Source organism: Oryctolagus cuniculus, chromosome 7 (genome assembly GCF_051225735.1).
Source record: "Oryctolagus cuniculus isolate XC-2025 breed Fujian yellow rabbit chromosome 7, ASM5122573v1, whole genome shotgun sequence".
Classification (NCBI taxonomy): Eukaryota; Metazoa; Chordata; class Mammalia; order Lagomorpha; family Leporidae; genus Oryctolagus; species Oryctolagus cuniculus.
The window spans coordinates 11,574,731-11,592,799 of NC_142873.1; the positions used below are offsets into that span (position 1 = coordinate 11,574,731).

At 46.3% G+C, this 18,069-nt stretch overlaps 1 protein-coding gene across 3 annotated transcripts in view; it reads left to right on the forward strand.

Annotated features, from left to right (window-relative positions):
• Positions 1-18,069, forward strand: part of PTPRN2 (protein tyrosine phosphatase receptor type N2) — a 1,109,078-nt gene that overhangs the window by 405,001 nt on the left and 686,008 nt on the right. For all 3 annotated transcript variants that reach the window (XM_089336860.1, XM_051857048.3, XM_089336861.1), the window contains 2 exons: positions 212-314; positions 15,585-15,747. In XM_089336860.1, the coding sequence (XP_089192986.1) occupies positions 212-314; positions 15,585-15,747 (266 nt within the window). The remainder of the gene's footprint in view (positions 1-211; positions 315-15,584; positions 15,748-18,069) is intronic.

The window sequence follows — 18,069 nt, forward strand, 5'->3', positions numbered from 1 at the left end:
GAGCTCCCATTATTTTTGTGGTCTAGAAGGTTCAGAAAGCTGGACTTCCTAAAAGGAGGAGATCACACATGTGGTGCAGAGGTGGAGGCCCTTGGTTTGTTGATGACATCATCAGCTGGAGTGGTAGCACTCGAAAGGAGGCGGTTAGAGAAGAAACAGCTCTGGCTAAACTTCCAAGTGATAACGCAGCTCTTGCTACTTTCTGTCACAGGTTTCACGTGGCAGGATGACTACACGCAGCGTGTGATGGCCCAGGAACTTGCGCACCTACCCAAAACCTACCCATGGCATCCTGAAGTTTCCAACCCAGCCAGGTATGTGTAGACTCAGTTTATCTCGTCTTGTTTCTCAGCCAGCGCTGTACCCATTAAGTCTACTGTGCTATTTTTTTTTAATGTGTCGTATTACCCACCATCTTTCTGATGTAGAACTTTAAGAAAGTTGAGCTGTCTAGGAAGAATTTGGTGCTTTCTCTCTGCTGTTTCCTAGCCCATGAGAGAAAGGTACATTGGAATGACTCTCTAAAGAGGTGCCCTTGTCATTGGGAGACACGTCCAAGGGTCCTTCCCCATTTTCCCATGAGACCTTGGGAAAAATCCCTGAATTTATGTTTACCATAGTACAAAGGAAAATCTTTATCTTCTCTCTCCCAAAGCATAACAATCTATTCTGAGCTATATATATATATATATATATATATATATATATATATGTTGTTTCATATCATCTCATTTTATCCCCACTGCAGACTTGGGAGTGGATACTATGTAATGCCCATTCTCATAGGTGAGGATGTTGAGACAATTGGGAAGTTGAAAAAGTAGTTCAAAGATGAATCACAGTAGGAGTCAGAGTTGGGGGTGGTGTGCAGTGAGCTTCCATCTGCTGGTTTACTCCCCGGATGCCTACGACAGTCAAGGGCAGGGCCAGGGTTAGAGCCAGAAGGCAGTCACTCAATTCACATCTCCCAGAAGGGCGGCAGGAACCTAGCTACTGAAGCCATCAGTGCTGCCTCCCAGAGCCCACATTAACAGGATGATAGAATCAGGAGCTGGAGCCAGGAATTGAACCCAGGTCGTCCAATGGGAGGCACGGGCATCTTAACCAGTGTCCTAGCTACTAGGCTAAGTGCCCACGCTGCACTTTAAGTTGGATAATTGGGGTTCCCTGTGAAACTGGCTCAGGAGCCAGGCAGTGGGAGAACAGGGAAGAGGAACTCAGGAGAACTCCTTGTGTCACCTAGGAAAGCAGTAACAGGTGCGAGCCAAGCAGTCCCCAAGTAGGGATTTCCAGAGGGAACCTGTGTCTGAGAAATCAAACAAATTGGCACACTGGAGAGTGGCCTAGGTTGTTCATTGTCAACAGCACCGAATGTGGCTTTGGATGTTTTAAAAATACCAGTCTGACTTTGCAAAATGACACCTTTGTTTCTTTTGGTTCATTATAAGTGACATTAAAAGTGTAAAGAGGGTTAGTGTTATAACAATTGGAACTTTCTTCTTTATAATTTTCCTGTACATGATCATGGTCCATGTAAAACCCAGTTCAGCATAACCCTAAAAGCAAGCCCTTCCGGGAAGGGTTGCATGGACAGTCCCAGACCCCTGAGAGTTCCCTATTTGTTAACTTGCTGTGGGTTGTGCTGTGAGCTGCTCTTGGCTCCTCCAGGTCGGTCACAGTCTGACCCCACTGTGTTTGTGTGAACAGTTTCTGGGTTAGTGGGAGTGGGTGATGGACCACGGAGACTTGGTCTCAGCCTGGTGTCTGGGAGGTCTTAGGTCCCTGGGGGTGTGCCCTCTAAGGTGGTTCTCATGCGGCGGTGGTCGTAGAAGCAGAGCTGTGCCCTCTGTTTCTACTTGTCACATGATTCTCCCTCTGCATGCATTATGCCTTCAGCAGACAGTAGACAAATGCAGCCACTGATGAACCTGCAAACCGTAAGCTCAAATAAACTTTTTTTTTTTAAAGATTTATTTATTTGAGAGGCAGAGTTACAGACACAGAGAGAGAGAGGTCTTCCATCTACTGGTTTAATCGCCAAATGGCCACAGTGGCCAGACCTGGGCTGATCTGAAGCCAGGAGCCAGGAGCTTCTTCTGGGTCTCCCATGTGGGTACAGGGGCTCAAGGACTTGGGCCATCCTCTACTGCTTGCCCAGGCCATAGCAGAGAGCTGGATCGGAAGTGGAGCAGCCAGGACTTGAACCAGCAGCCATATGGGATGCAGGCACTGCAGGCAGAGGCTATACCTACTACGCCGCAGGGCTGGGCCCCTAAAATAAACTTTCTACCTACTGAAGAAGCTCCTCTTTGGAGCTTTAGTTGTGTGGTAATGAAAAGCTGACTCTGCAGCGTATGTACTATCCTACTGCAGTGTAAGAATTATTCTGCGTATGTGTAGTTATAATCTCTTTGCTACTTTAAACTCAGTTTTTCTTTTCATCTTTTTAACATGATTTTTAAAAAAGGAATATCTCTTGGATTTTCTTCTTTCAGCTACTCTTAGATTTACTTTTTTAAAAAAAATACTTCTTTAATTGAACTTAAATTTTTACTTTTTAAAAATTCTTTATATTTATGGGGAGGGCCCTGTGGAAGTTAAGTACACACACACACACACACATACACAGTAATGTATAATGATCAGATGATAGTCATGGGTGCTATCTCTTACCTCAGACACAAATTCCTGTTTTATGTTGGAAGAGTTGAGCATTTTGTCCTTATTTTTATTTATTTGTTTTTAAGGAATAATGGAATCATATAAATTCTATTCATTTGCCTTGGAGCATAATGTGGCATAATTCTATAATGTATTCTCATTTGCTTTTGTTCTAAATTATCTATAACTATCACTTTATGTCCTTTTAAACAATAAGTGTTGGGTAGGGTTTTTGATGTTTCCATGTCCTCTTTAAATTTTAAATGAGTGTTTAATTCTACTGCATTTTAGTCAGAATATGACTTGTGCAACTTGCACTTTTGTGTGTCCTACTTTTACTTTTTCTAATATTCAGTAGGTGGTTCGGGAAGATATTTGTACTCATTATTTATGGGATATAAACATGAACTTTTTGAAGTTCTCTTATATTGTGGATTCCAAAACTTTAAAAAAGTTGTTTGTTTTTAAACATTTTTAATTCATTTTTAAGATTCAGTATGGTTTTTAGATACAATTCTAAGCACATAATGCTATTCCCTCCTACCCTCCCTCTCTCCCTCTTTCTCCCTCCCACCTGCTTTTCTTCTCCCTTTCTGTTGTTTTAGAAATTTTTGGGATAGCATACTTTAAATTTGCATTACAGTAAAAAGGCTTAATACTTTACTGAATAAGAAGTTTAATGAATAAAAAGCAAAAAGACCCTAGTTTAGTGGGAATATACCCAATGGCTATAAGCAATAATTGAATTGAAAAATGGCCATTTCACCCATATATAGTACATTTCAATGTAATCACAGATCATTAAAACTGTAGAAGTATAACATTCTTAACCATTGGTTTGACAAAGGCATAAAACAAAGTTTCACAAAACTGTTTGCAGCAATACTGATGCACACATGCGTTCCTTCCTTCTTTTCTTTTTAAATTTTAGCTCCCACATATAAGGTGGAACATGTGGTGTTTGTCATTCTGGGTCTGACTTATTTCATTCAACATAATGTCCTCCAGTTGTATCCATTTTTTTTTTATCTTTTATTAAATGAATATAAATTTCCAAAGTACGACTCATGGGTTACAATGGCTTTCCCCCCCGATACCGTCCCTCCCACCAACAACCCTCCCCCTTCCCACTCCCTCTCCCCTTCCATTCACATCAAGATTCATTTTCGATTATCTTAATATACAGAAGATCAGCTTAGTATACCTTAAGTAAGGATTTCAACAGTTTGTTCCCACACAGAAACATAAAGTGAAAAATAATAGATGATTTTTTTTAAATGATGATGAAATCAGATCAGACCTATTGTCATGTTTAATCCCAGTGAGAGTCAAGTTGGGAATTGATAATTTCTTTTTTTTTTTTTTTTTTACAGAAGATCAGTTTAGTGTACATTAAGTAAAGATTTCAATCGTTTGCACCCCCATAGAAACACAAAGTGAAATATACTGTTTGAGTACTCGTTATAGCATTAAGCCTCAGTGTACAGCACATTAAGGACAGAGATCCTACATGAGGAGTAAGTGCACAGTGACTCCTGTTGTTGACTTTACAAATTGACACTCCTGTTTATGGCATCCGTAATCTCCCTATGCACCAGTCATGAGTTTCCAAGGCTATGGAAGCCCCTTAAGTTCTCCGACTCTTATCTTGTTTAGACAAGGTCATAGTCAAAGTGGAGGTTCTCTCCTCCCTTCAGAGATAGGCACCTCCCTCTTTGAAGACCTGTTCTTTCCACTGGGATCTCACTCACAGAGATCTTTTTGCCAGAGTGTCTTGGCTTTCCATGCCTGAAATACTCTCATGGGCTTTTCAGCCAGATCTGAGTGCCTTTAGGGCTGATTCTGAGGCCAGAGTGCTATTTAGGACATCCGCCATTCTATGAGTCTGCTGAGTATCTCACTTCCCATGTTGGATCACTCTCCCCTTTATTTATTCCATCGGTTAGTGTTAGCAGATACTAGACTTGTTTATGTGCTCCCTTTGACTCTTAGTCCTTTCATTATGATCAATTGTGAACTGAAATTGATCACTTGGAATAGTGAGATGGCATTGGCACATGCCACCTTGATGGGATTGAATTGGAATCCCCTAGTATGTTTCCAACTCTACCAATTGGGGCAAGTCAGCCCGAGCATGCCCCAAATTATACATCTCTTCCCTCTCTTATTCCCACTTTTATGTTTAACAGGGATCACATTTCAGTTAATTTTCAACACTTAAGAATCCATTTGCTGCACATGATAAAATTTCATTATTTATTATAGCTAAGTAATATTCCCTTGTATGTATGTATGTATATATGTATATATATGTGTGTATATATATATACACACACACACCACATTTTCTTTATCCATTCATTCGATGATGGACACCTTGATTGACTCCATATTGTGGCTGTTGTGAACAGTGCTGCTATAACCATGGTGGTGCAGTGTCTCTGATACATTGTGTTCATGTCTTTTGGGGATATACCCAGTAATGAGATTGCTGGATCATATGGCAAGTCTATTTCTAGTTTTTTTTTTTTTTTTTTTTTAAGAAATCTCCTCAGGCTGGTGCTGTAGCTCAATAGGCTAATTCTCCGCCTTGCGGCGCTGGCACACTGGGTTCTAGTCCTGGCTGGGGTGCCGGATTCTGTCCCGGTTTCCCCTCTTCCAGGCCAGCTCTCTGCTGTGGCCTGGGAGTGCAGTGGAGGATGGCCCAAGTGCTTGGGCCCTGCACCCCATGGGAGACCAGGAGAAGCACCTGGCTCCTGCCTTTGGATCAGCGCGGTGTGCTGGCCGCAGTGCGCCGGCCATGGCGGCCATTGGAGGGTGAACCAACGGCAAAAGGAAGACCTTTCTCTCTGTCTCTCTCTCTCACTGTCCACTCTGCCTGTCAAAAAAAAAAAAAAACAAAAACAAAAAAAAAACAAACCACTCCTCTGTGTTTTCCACAGTGGCTGCTAATTCATGTTCCCACCAACATTGTATGTGTTCCCCTTTGTTCACATCCTCAATAACATTTGTTACTTTCTGTGTTTTGGGTTTTAGCCATTTTGATAGGGTGAGGTGATATCTCATTATGGTTTTGATTTGCATTTGATTTGATGGCTAGTGATGTTGAGCATTTTTTCGTATATTTGTTGGCCATTTTATTTCTTCTTTCTAGAACTGTCTGTTGAGGTCCTTTGTCCATTTCTTAACCGTGTTGGTTGTTTTTGTTGTTGTTGAGTTTTTAAAGTTGCTGATATATTCTGAATATTAATCCTGTGTCACATAGGTAGCTCGCAAGTATTTTTCCCATTCTGTTGGATGTCTCTTCACTCTATTGGTCATTTTCTTTGCTGTGCAAACGCTTCTGAGTTTGATATTGTTTCATTTGTTTAGTTTTTGCTTTCGCTATCTGTGCTTTGGGGGGTCCAAGAAGTCGTCCCCTACACCAGTGTCTTGGGGAGTGTTTCCCCTACATTTTCTTCTAGTAACTTCACAGTCTCAGGTCTTAAATTTAGGTCTTTGCTCTAGTTTAAGTTGATTTTTGTATATGGTGAGAGAGATGGATCCAATTTCCTTCTTCTACATGTATACATCCAATTTTGCCAGCACCATGTGTTGAAGAGATTATCTTTACTCCACCGTGTGGTCTGAGCACTTTTGTCAAAAGTCAGTTGTCCGTGTGGATGTGGATTGATTTCTGGGCTCTCTATTCTGTTCCATTGACCTATGTGTCAGTTCTTATGCCAGTACTATGCTGTTTTGTTTACTATAGCTTTGTAGTAGCCTTTCAAGCCAGATATTATGATGCCTCCAGCTTAATTCTTCTTGCACAGGGTTGCGTTGGCCATTTGGTGTCTTTGTGATTCCACATGAATTATAGGATTTTTTTCCTAATTCTGTAAGGGATATCATTGGTGTTTTGATGGGGATTCCATTGAATCTGTAGATTGCTTTAGGTAGTGTAGACATTTTAATGATATTGATTCTTCCCATCCATGAGCAAGGAATATCTTTCCATTTTGCTGTGTCCTTGGTGATTCCTTTCATCAGCGATTGATAATTCTCATTGTAGAGATCTTTCACTTCTTTGGTTAAGTTTATTCCTAAATATTTGATTTCTTTTTTGCTGTGAATGAGATTTCTTTTTTATTGAGTTCATCATTTGCATATACAAAGATACTTTTTTGTATGTTTATTTTGTAACCTGGAACTTGACTGAATTGGTTTATCAAATCAAACAGCTTTTTGGTGGACTTTCATCATATCACCTGCAAACATGGATAATTTGACTTCCTCTTTTCCAGTTCTGATGCCCTTTCTTTCTCCTCTAAAGTTGCTCTGGCTAAAACTTCCAGTGCTGAATTGAATAAGACTGGCAAAAGTGGACATCCTTGTCCTTTTCCGTATCTGAGGGGAAGTGATTTCAGCTTTTCCTCATTCAGTGTGTTACTGGCTGTTGGTTTGTCATACATAGCCTTAACAATTTTGAGTACTGTTCCTTCTATACCTAATTTTCAGAGAGTTTTATCATGAAGGGATAACGAATCCTATCAAATGCTTTCTCTGCATCCACTGAGATGTCAACATGGTTTTTGTTCTTTATTCTAGTGATGTGGTTTATGTTTATTGATTTGTGAATGTTAAACCACCCTTGAGAAATCCCACTTGATCGTGGTGCACAATCTTTTTAATGTGGTTTTGGATTTGATTTGCTAGTATTTTGTTGCAAATGTTTGCATCTATGTTCATTAAGGATATAGGTCTGTAGTTTTCATGCCATGTCTTTGACTTCGGTGATTTGCTTGATTTTTTTTAAAACATTATTTAAAGATTTATTTATTTATTTGAAAGGCAGAGTTACACACAGAGAGAAGGAGAGGCAGAGAGAGAGAGAGAGAGAGGTCTTCCATCTGCTGGTTTACTCCTCAAATGGCTGCAATGGCCAGAGTTGGGCTGATCTGAAGCCAGGAGCCTGGAGCTTTTTCTAGGTCTCCAATGGGCGTCCAGGGGCCCAAGGACTTGGATAATCTTCCATTGCTTTCCCAGGCCTTAGCAGAGAGCTGGATCAGAAGTGGAGCAGCCGGGACTCGAACTGGCACCCATCTGAGATGCCAGCACTGCAGGCGGCTGCTTTTACCTGCTATGCCACAGCGCCAGCCCTGATTTGTTGGTTTTATCCTATTTGGTATTTGTCTTACTTTAAATTTGTGCCCACCACCTCTAGGTTTCCAAGTTCTTTTTAAGCTAACACATTTATTCCATTATTAACTGAAAGAGTCCACATGTTCTGTTTCTCTGTGTGAATAAGGAGTCTGTTAGACACTGGCCTTCTTCCCTTTCCTCCCCCAGCTCCTTCTAAAGGTTGCTTCCAACCAGTTATCCCAAAGGCAGAGTTACAGGGAAAGAGGGATAGCCAGAGTGAGAGCGAGAGAGAGAGCGAGAGCGAGAGAGAGAGAGGGCTTCCATCCTTCCATCCGCTGATTCACTCCCCAGACAGCCGCAGTGGCCGGGGATGGGCCAGTTCTCCCATGTGGGTCATAGGGGTCCAGGTACTTGGGGCATCTTTTGCTGCTTTCCCAGGTGCAGGGAACTGGATGAGAGGCACCTGCCGAGCTACACCACCAGCCCCCTTTGTACCTAATTTATGCCCTTTACAAAGAAGACACTGAGTCGCTGTATTTGGAAGGAAGGAGTGATCTCAAGCTTCTGAATTATTGGTAACTACACAACCAACAGTTCACTTGGCTTTCTTCATCCCACACGCATCTACAGGGCATCCGGTACTTAATAGCTCTGCAAGTATCCTCAATCAGCCAGTGAAGCTGTAGTTGGAATTCTTCACACAAGACACTTTATCTTTAGCGAGATTGAGTAACTCACCCCACACTGATTATCCATTAGGAGACAAAGATGAGGTTAGAGTTCCCGGTCCCATTCTTGGGGTGATCAGCATTCGCAGCCCAAGGTTGTCTCGCCTGCCATGTCTCCTCTTCCCACACTGGTGTGCCTCGATCAAGGTAAGCCTCGAGTGAGGACGCCGGAAACAGACACAACCTGGAAAACCAGCAAAGCAGTACTGCATCGTGGATCCTGGCTAGGAGAAGAGATCTGCAGGCATGAGGCTCACCGAGAATGTGGGAGCATTCATTTGATGAGCGCTCCTGAGACAGGAACAGGAAATAGGCTGTGTGTATAGCAGCAACAAATCTGTAGAGACCTTCACAGCGGTTGTGAACTTTGTATGTGGAGAATAATATGGGGCTGAAATGATTCTTGAGGAAAGTAATGAGAACCAGGTTCATGGTGTACTCTAAAATGATTTTGTTCCTAATTTGGATCTTTTTTCCTCTCCAACAAATTGGGTAACAGCTTAAAGTAGCTCATATTCTTGAAGCTTGAATGCCCCAGCGTGGAAGTGGAGAAAGCCAAGAGTGTAACACTAAATGCAACAGCATTTTCCATCTTTCTGAAGTAGGAAGTGTGTATTTAGGAGTGTAAAGTTTTGACCTGCTTCAAGCCGCATGACGGGGCAGAAGGCAATTTGCAAGTTAATTGCTACAACATCGCACAACATAGGGATGAATGCTCTCATCACTGTAACATATTAGAGTGTCACAAACAAGTCCCTGAACATGGACGAGGCACAGCAGAGATGAATAAGACCATTTAAAGGCGCATTTATCAGGTGGCTCTATCTGCATTGATTAGCAATTAGTGAGAAAAATAGACAAAATACCAGAAAAGTAAATTGACTTCGGTTAAATTACTCTCTGACAACATGGAACATGAAATCTCATCCATTAAAAAATGGTCAAGGAAACCACAGCCATGATCTGAGATGCAAAGATGTGTGAAGTTCCTGATAATTTATATAATTTATATGCCTATTAAGTCTGAGCCAATATAACTTGAAAAGGCACTAGAAATAAAACAGGATGACTATCTATTGAGATAAGTAAACCCAAGCAGGAAGATTTCCAGTGAGTCTCTGATTTTATGAACTATATACAGGTATCACACAGCTAACGTTAGAGGTCCTTTCTTGAAAATTAGACTTTCTAGGCTCAGTTCCTTTGAATGGGGACTTTATGATGTCACCCATCCACCTGTCTCTCTGTGTCTTCCTGAAGTTCATTTAGCTTCCTTAAAGCAGCAGTTTTAAATTCTCTGTCCGAGTTCATACAACCAGATTACTTTATGGTCAGTTTCTGGTGCCCTTGTCTGTTAGCTGGAGTCATGGTTCCCTGAGGTTCCTGATGCTATTGGCACATGAGGACATCTGCACATTGGGGAATTCAGTCTTCATAGTCTGGCTGTGTTCTTTCCTTCCAGAAATTCTGAGCAGGCTGCTTGTCTTCTTTGAGACTGCCATCAGTGCCATTGTTTCGGCACCAGATGGCCCTCTAAGCCCAAGTTGGCCGTGAGTCCGTGGTGCGTGGGTTGTCACGCTTTCACGCCCTAGAAGGTGCTCCAAGCCTGGATCAGTCATGCTGCTCAGGATGGACCAGGGGAAAGATGCCCTGGAAGGCTGTCTGTGCAGCTGGGGTTGTCCGAGACACTTGTCCACAGTCACCATTCTGGGTCAGGCACAGCAGGATCCTGCTCAGTAATGAACCTCACAGTTGAGGGACTGACCCCAGGCTCCTTTGCAACTCCTCAGTGCTTGTCTCCTTCTTCCCCACACAATGACATTGGACTGCCTGGAGCTGGAGGAAGAAGGGGGTGGGCCATCCTATGCCCACCGATGCCATAATTCTGGGTCACACCTGGAGCCCACAATCCAGTGAAACCAGGGCAGCACAGGGACAGGATTACGGCCCACACTGCTATGGCCCACCTGCTGCTGCGGGGTACTTGTGGCCTGAGATGGCTGTAACCAGCTAGAGGTTATGCTGTTCAGAGTACAAATCCATCCAGTGGAGGCTTCGCATCTCTGCTTGGCGCTGTCGCGTTCTAGAAGCTGCGTTCTGGGCACTGGCACCATTGGGATGGACCCATCCCAAGGCAAGCTCTGTGCTCTCTTCCTTTCCTGTTCTCGGTGGGTGGAGTCTTTCTTTGTGTTTTTTTTTTATTTTATTTATTTTTATTTTCATTATTTTAAAGGCAGAGAGAGAGAGAGAGAATCAGACAGACAAACAGACATAGACATATCACCTATTTACTTTACACTCCTCCAAATACCCATAGCAGATAAGACTAGGCTAGGTCAAAGCCAGGAGCTGGGAACTTCGCCTGAATCTCCTGCATGGGTGGCAGGGACCCAAGTACTTTGCCACGTGCTGCTTCCCTGGGTGTGCATTAGCAGGATCCTGGAACCGAGAGTGGATCCAGGACTTGAACCCGGATACTCCCAATATGGGATGTGGGTGACCCAAGCAGTGTCTTTCCTGCTATACCAAATACCTGCTCTTGGACTCTCTCTCTGTTCTCGCAGCCTGACAGTCATGGAGGCGTAGTAGAGCTAGTTACTTGGCCAACAGGCTAATGCATGTGTCTGGAGGCTCCTGCTGTGGGCTGGGTGGGTTCTGAGTTTCACCCTGATGGGTCTTTTACCAGATTCCAAGCCCAACACTTAAGTTCCCTCTCTCCCCGGCGTGGAATGCGTTTCTCTCTGGGCTCATTGCTTGGAGTAAAAAGGACAGCTTTTTCCTTCCTGCCCTCTTTCATGCGTCTTTTCTTCATGTTGCTGCTGAAACCAGGCTCTGCAGTCACTCGTTTTATTTTCTTAGATCTTGTGAAGGTACTTTCATGTGTGACTTGTTGTAGATACTGATGTTTCTGGTGAGGCAGGGTTGGGGAGGTCTCCAGTCAGACTGGAAATGCCATTTATAGGTCACTGGGTGGAGTGTGGTAGACAACAAGCACTCTATTGCATTTACAGCCAAGTAGACACTGCAGTAGAAAATATTAGTGAACTTGAAGACGCAGTGATAGAGATGATCGATGAGGAAACAAGGATTATTGGGAAAAAATTAAAATCTGGAGCAAGCATTTAGCCTAGCTGTTAAGATGCCCGAATTCCATATGAGAGTGCCGGGGTTCAGTTCCCAGCTCTGCTGCTAGCTCCAGCCTTCTGCCAATGCAGAACCTGCAAGGCAGCAGTGACAGCTTCATTAACTGGGTTCCTGCCATCTGTACAGGAGACGTATATGATGGTCCAGGCACCTGGCCTTGGCTTAGGTCCTGGCCCAGTTGTTGAGGGCTCTGAACTCAGTGTTTGGGAGCTTCATTTCTCAATCTCTCTCTCTCTCTCTCACCCCCCAAAAAAACAAAAACATCATCAGTGAATTATAGGAGAATTTTGAGATTCCAAATATATGTGTAATTGGAATCCCAAGGAAAAAGAACAGAAAAAAATATTCAAAGAAAATGACTAGAATTGTTTCAATATGATCCAAATGGTAAACTCAGATCCTAGAAGCTCTGTGATCCTTGCAAAAAAAGAAACATGAAGTCCATGAAACATCATAGTCATATTAAAACCAGTCAGAAAAAATGACATATTAATATTTATCAGTGGAAAATATTTTTTAAGATTTTATTTTATTTATTTGAAAGGCAGAGAGAAAGGGAGAGGCAGATACATCTTTCATTCACGGGTTTGCTCCCCAAATGGCAACAATGGCCAGCACTTGAGCCAGGCTGAAGCCAAGAGCCAGGAATTCCATCCATGTCTCCCACGTGAGTGGCAGGGATTCAAGGACTTGGGCCATCTTTAGCTGCTTTTTCAGGTGCATTAGCAGGAGCTGGATTGGAAGCTAAAGAGCCAGGGCTCAAATCAGCACTCAGATATGGAATGCCAGTGTGGCACGCAGGGGCTGAACTGGCTGTACCCACAGCACCAGCCCCATTTTTAAAGTCCTGAAAGAAGAATTCTATATTCCATGAAAATGCCTTCTAGTGTTAAAGGTAACATTAAGACTTGCCCGGGGAACCCAGAAACTCAAAGAAGCCATCACCAGCAGAAGTGTCTTTCTAGGAATAGTAAGGGGCGGGCCTTCAGGTAGGAGGAGAGTAACACCAGACAGAAACAGGAAAAGCACACAGAACAAAGACTCCATGGATCAGCAGGTGCAGTGTTTTCTCATTATTTAAATCACAGTGAGGGAAACTGGTAGCTTACACAGAAGTAACCATGTATTGTGGGGTTTACAGCAAAGCTATAAATAGAATTTATGGAGAAATGCAAGCGTGTGAATACTGTTTTAAGGTTTTTGATGAATCGTGTATGTGGAATAGTATGATAGCACTTGAAGGCAGGTTGGGATAGGTTAAAAATGGGTGCTATCCATTTTGAAGCAACCACTACAATTACAAAAGAACTATGGCTAATAAGCCAATAAAAAAATGGAAATACTCAACTAGTGTTAGGGGAATTTAAATGAAGGGTATAGGGGAGCCATCTGGACTGTCTCGGCAATTTTCTGTAAATCTGGAAGTTTCCACCTCATGCAGCACCCGCTGTGGTTCTTGCCTTCTTGTGCCAGCCAGGGCCACAGCAACCGAGGTCTGTGCCTTGGCTCCCGAGGAGTACCTGTGGTTCCCTTGGATCGGCCTCCGCCGGGGGTGGGGCAGAAGTGCGTGGGCAGGTTGGGCTGTGACTGTTGGGGCTGTACACTGTCGGGGGGAAACTGGGAGACCTGGGGGAGGCTGGGCCAGCAGCAGCATTGAAGGTCAGAGCCGAGGTGACCTGACTGTCCCAGGCTGGTTCTGATGAGGAACCTGGGCTTGGGGTGTGTGGATGTTTCCCAAGGCAGCAGGGGCTCAGGGATGGTAGCTCTGGGGATGTGGGCAGGAAGGGGGCCAACCCTGGCTCCAACACACTGCTCTTTTTTTAAAAAAGATTTTATTTTATTTATTTGACAGGCAAAGTTACAGACAGTGAGGGGGAAAGACAGAGAGAAAGGTCTTCCTTCTATTGGTTCACTCCCCAAGTGGCCACAATGGCTGGAGCTGCGCCGATCCAAAGCCAGGAGCCAGGTGCTTCCTCCTGGTCTCCCATGGGGTACAGGGCCCAAGCACTTGGGCCATCCTCCACTGCACTCCCAGGCCACAGCAGAGAGCTGGCCTGGAAGAGGAGCAGCCGGGACTAGAACCCGGCGCCCACATGGGATGCTGGTGCTGCAGGTGAAGGATTAACCTAGCAACACGCTGTCCTTTAACTGTAATTCCCATCTCCTCTTTTGTGAACAAAAACAAGGCCCTCAATGACTTGAAAAGCTGAAAATGAGCAGAATTCACAACTCTTTGGTCAGCAGTAGGAAGCACTAGGAGATACGCCATAGGTCTGTTAAACTTGTGTCTGTGGATGAAGAGGTCTGTGGAACATGGACATTAGGGAAAAACCACGCATGGCTTGCTCAGCTCTCCCACACCCAAACTTGTCTTTTTTTTTTTTTTTTTTTTTGACAGGCAGAGTGGACAGTGAGAGAGAGAGACAGAGAGAAAGGTTTTCCTTTGCCGTTGGTTCACCCTCCAATGGCTGCCGCGGCCGGTGCACTGCGCTGATCTGATGGCAGGAGCCAGGTGCTTCTCCTGGTCTCCTATGCGGGTGCAGGGCCCAAGCACCTGGGCCATCCTCCACTGCACTCCCGGGTCATAGCAGAGAGCTGGCCTGGAAGAGGGGCAACCGGGACAGAATCCGGCGCCCCAACTGGGACTAGAACCCGGTGTGCCGGCGCCGCAAGGTGGAGGATTAGCCTAGTGAGCCGCGGCGCTGGCCCCCAAACTTGCCTTAATTCCACCTCCCATGAACTTTCTGAGATCCCCTGGTATGCATCCTGGCTGGTGGATGGGCCTTTTTGTTTGAATTTCCTTCCTCACAGAAGGTACCCCCTGGGTCCTTTTGGGGTGGGTGAGAAAATCAGAAAAGCAAGAGCCTGGGTCAGCAGCAGGGAGCTCCAGGGGACGGAGCTGCGGTGTCCACAGCTCCAGGCTGGGAGGGAGCCAGGCTCGGAGAGACCACCTGTCGCTCCCAGGGAGCTATGGTTAATCAGAGGACAGAGCAGTTGTGACGGGACACCAACATTCCTCCCCCTCCGACCCCTAAACTTCCTCCCCAGACCCGAGTGTGGCCAGTGGTCAGTCCCAACATCCGTGTCTGCGGGTTCCTGCGGGGACACCCTTTCCTTGGCTTTCCCAGCCCCTCGCTGCTAGCTCTGTCTGGGCCCTCTCTGGTTGCCTTTCTTGATGGCTACACTTCACAGTGACGGATGTCTCGCTGGCGAATGAGCCGTTCTCTCTATGACTCTGAGTGTAATTAGCGGTGGCTGCGTGCAGTGGATCCTTCAAGGTGTCTCCCAGAGTCTCCCTTTCCTCCATAGTCCTGTGGCCAGCTATGCCTGGATTTCTGTGCCCTTGACCTCACCGCTCCTGCTACCCAGCCCCCAAAATCCTGCTGCAGGGTGAGCCTCCCAGCCTCAGAGCTCTTTGTCTGCATGGTCTGTGCACACAGTGGTGACCTGTGCCTAATTGTTTAATGGTGGTGGCAGGCACAGTGGAGGAGCACATAGCACCTGCTGTACAAATGTATCCTCCATCAGTACATAAGGTAAGAGTCCAACATGCGTCTCACTAGGATAAAGCCACAGAGTGGGCAGGGCCGGCTCCTATTGGAACCTCCAGGCGAGGGTCTGTGGCTGGCTTTCCCAGTGTCTGGAGGCTACGCCGTCCTTTCAAAGCCAACAGAAGATCTGACGTCAACCTCCTGTGCACAGCCCTTCCTAGCTCCAGTCTGCCCCATCTCCTACTTACCCTCGAGATCAGACCCAAGTCAAGGGTCAGCAAGGGGAGCGCCGGACCCCATAGCTTTGTGCACACAGACTGCACTGTCACGTGAGCTCTGGAGGCCACACTGGGCTCCCGTTAGGCATCTCACCAAGACTGACCCAGGCTGATCAGTGCTGCTAATCAAACACGCGATTGATTCTTGGTTTTCTTTTCAGGACCTCAAAACAGAATGTGGATAATGAAAGGAGACACAGCCTGGAGAATGACGTGGTCCTGGCCAAGACGCTGCAGCGCTACCTGCCGTACCTGGGGGCTCTGTCTCAGGCCACAGCTGCAAATGTGTACCCCAGGAAGAAGCATGACAAAGCCCCAACTGAGGTGCGGCTGATGGCTTTCTCTCTGTGCCCAGAGCTTGTCTTTTGCCTACTTGTGCAGGTTTCTCCAGGGTGTGCAAAAGACTTGGGAGTATGTCCTAGATGTTTAGACTTGACTCCTATCTCCCAGACCAGTGGGCCTGGGAAGAGCAGGTGTTGCCTGCAGAGAAAGATTCCTGGAGCCCTTTGGAGTTCACATAGTCCCAAGTCCAGCAGAACGGGCCCTCCATGTGGTGGTCTTCCTGTTAGAAATGTGGCCCAAGCTGCCTTCAGGGGTGAGAGTCTTTAGAAGCTCATCTTTGCCAGCGCCGCGGCTCACTAGGCTAATCCTCCGCCTTGCAGCGCTGGCACACTGGGTTCTAGTCCCGGCAGGGGCGCCGGATTCTGTCCCGGTTGCCCCTCTTCCAGGCCAGCTCTCTGCTGTGGCCAGGGAGTGCAGTGGAGGATGGCCCAAGTGCTTGGGCCCTGCACCCCATGGGAGACCAGGAGAAGCACCTGGCTCCTGCCATCGGATCAGCGTGGTGCGCCAGCCGTGGCGGCCATTGGAGGGTGAACCAACAGCAAAAGGAAGACCTTTCTCTCTGTCTCTCTCTCTCACTGTCCACTCTGCCTGTTTAAAAAAAAAAAAAAAAAGAAGCTCATCTTTGAGACGAAGTGTTGTTGTCCATCGTGGAAACACAGACACAACACCATAGAGGGGTAGGTGGGGAGCAGAGCCTTACTTCTGTCGTTAGGGTCTGGGACAGCCGTGGACATCTGACCCTGAAGTGAGGAGGACAGGAAGGACCCTCAGCTTGGCTGGAGTTGGGTGGGCATTGAATGTGTTCTGTTCTGTTTTGGGCACTGCACCTGCTGCATCCCCAGAGGCCTGTCTTTCGCAGCAGACCCATGCTGGGCAGCACTGCAGGGTGACAGGAGGGCTGGACGGGGTGTGGTCTGGGTGCCACACACGGATACGTGCCCAGGACAGCAGGGGGCAGGCAGGCTTGCAGACGCAGGCTCACCTGTCAGGGTGCCCAGGTGGAAGTTTGTTTTATGCCAAAGCAAAACCTGCTGGAAGCCATTTCAGGAGGCAAAGCCCATTCTAAGGAACATTTTGGAGAAGCAGAAGGGGGAATCTCAAGGAATGTTTTAAATGGAAAAGAATAGTTTAAATGGCTTTGATGCGTATTTGTTACGCTGGGGTCACCAGCTTTCAAGTGGCCTGGAAAGGGAAGGAGGGTGCGAGCTGAAGAAGCAGGATCCAGAGCCCGAGGTGCTCGGCCCCTCTCCAGCCCCTGGGCAGGCTGAGAAATGTGCGCCCGGCCTTGCACGCAGGCTATGGGCAAGCCTTCCACAGGAGACCGAGCCGAGTCCGTTTGACGCTACTTTATAAAAAGTTAAACTTGGATTTTTCTGCCCAGTCACCGATAAGGACTCAGCGCTTGTGAGGGGCTCGGCTACGGTGAAGGCCACGGTAGATTCCAGGTGGATTTTCAGGCTGGGGAGCCAGTGCAGGCTAAGAGGGGCTCTCCAGTTCTGCAGCCAGCTCCTCTGTGCAGTGCTCGGTGGTCCAGGGGAAGTTCGCTAAGCTCTCAGTCCTGCGGGGTTCCTGGCTGAAAAATTGGGGTGATCCTTGGGCATGAGGTTACTGTGAGTGTGAACCAGAGAACATGTACAGGGCTCTTTGTAAATTGCCCAGTGCATAGTCGTGAGTAAGATACTATTTTTTTTTTTTTTGACAGGCAGAGTGGACAGTGAGAGAGAGAGACAGAGAGAAAGGTCTTCCTTCTGTTGGTTCACCCCCCAAATGGCCACTATGGCTGGCACTGCACCAATCTGAAGCCAGGAGCCAGGTGCTTCCTCCTGGTCTCCCATGCGGGTGCAGGGCCCAAGCACTTGGGCCATCCTCCACTGCACTCCCGGGCCACAGCAGAGAGCTGGACTGGAAGAGGAGCAACCGGGACTAGAACCCGGCACGCCAACTGGAACTAGAAGCCGAGGTGCTGGCGCCGCAGGTGGAGGATTAGCCCAGTGAGCCTCAGTGCTGGCCCAAGATACTGTTTTAAACATGGAATGAAAATTAGGTTAGGCGTCTGAAAACCAGGCACTGGGGACCCCATGGAGTTCTGTGACCCCACAGAGGAGAATCAGGAGAAAAGAACTGTGCCTATGGAACAAATTTCATCCATGTGCCCAGAGCCCTGGAGGGGTTCAACCAGCCGTCATTGCCATGCACTGTGGATCTCATTTCTTTACTTCATGACGCCATGGGAAACAGGTGTCCCAGTTCCATTGTGTCTTGGTGATGTAAGAACATACAAAGAGCAAACAGGTGCTTGGCCTT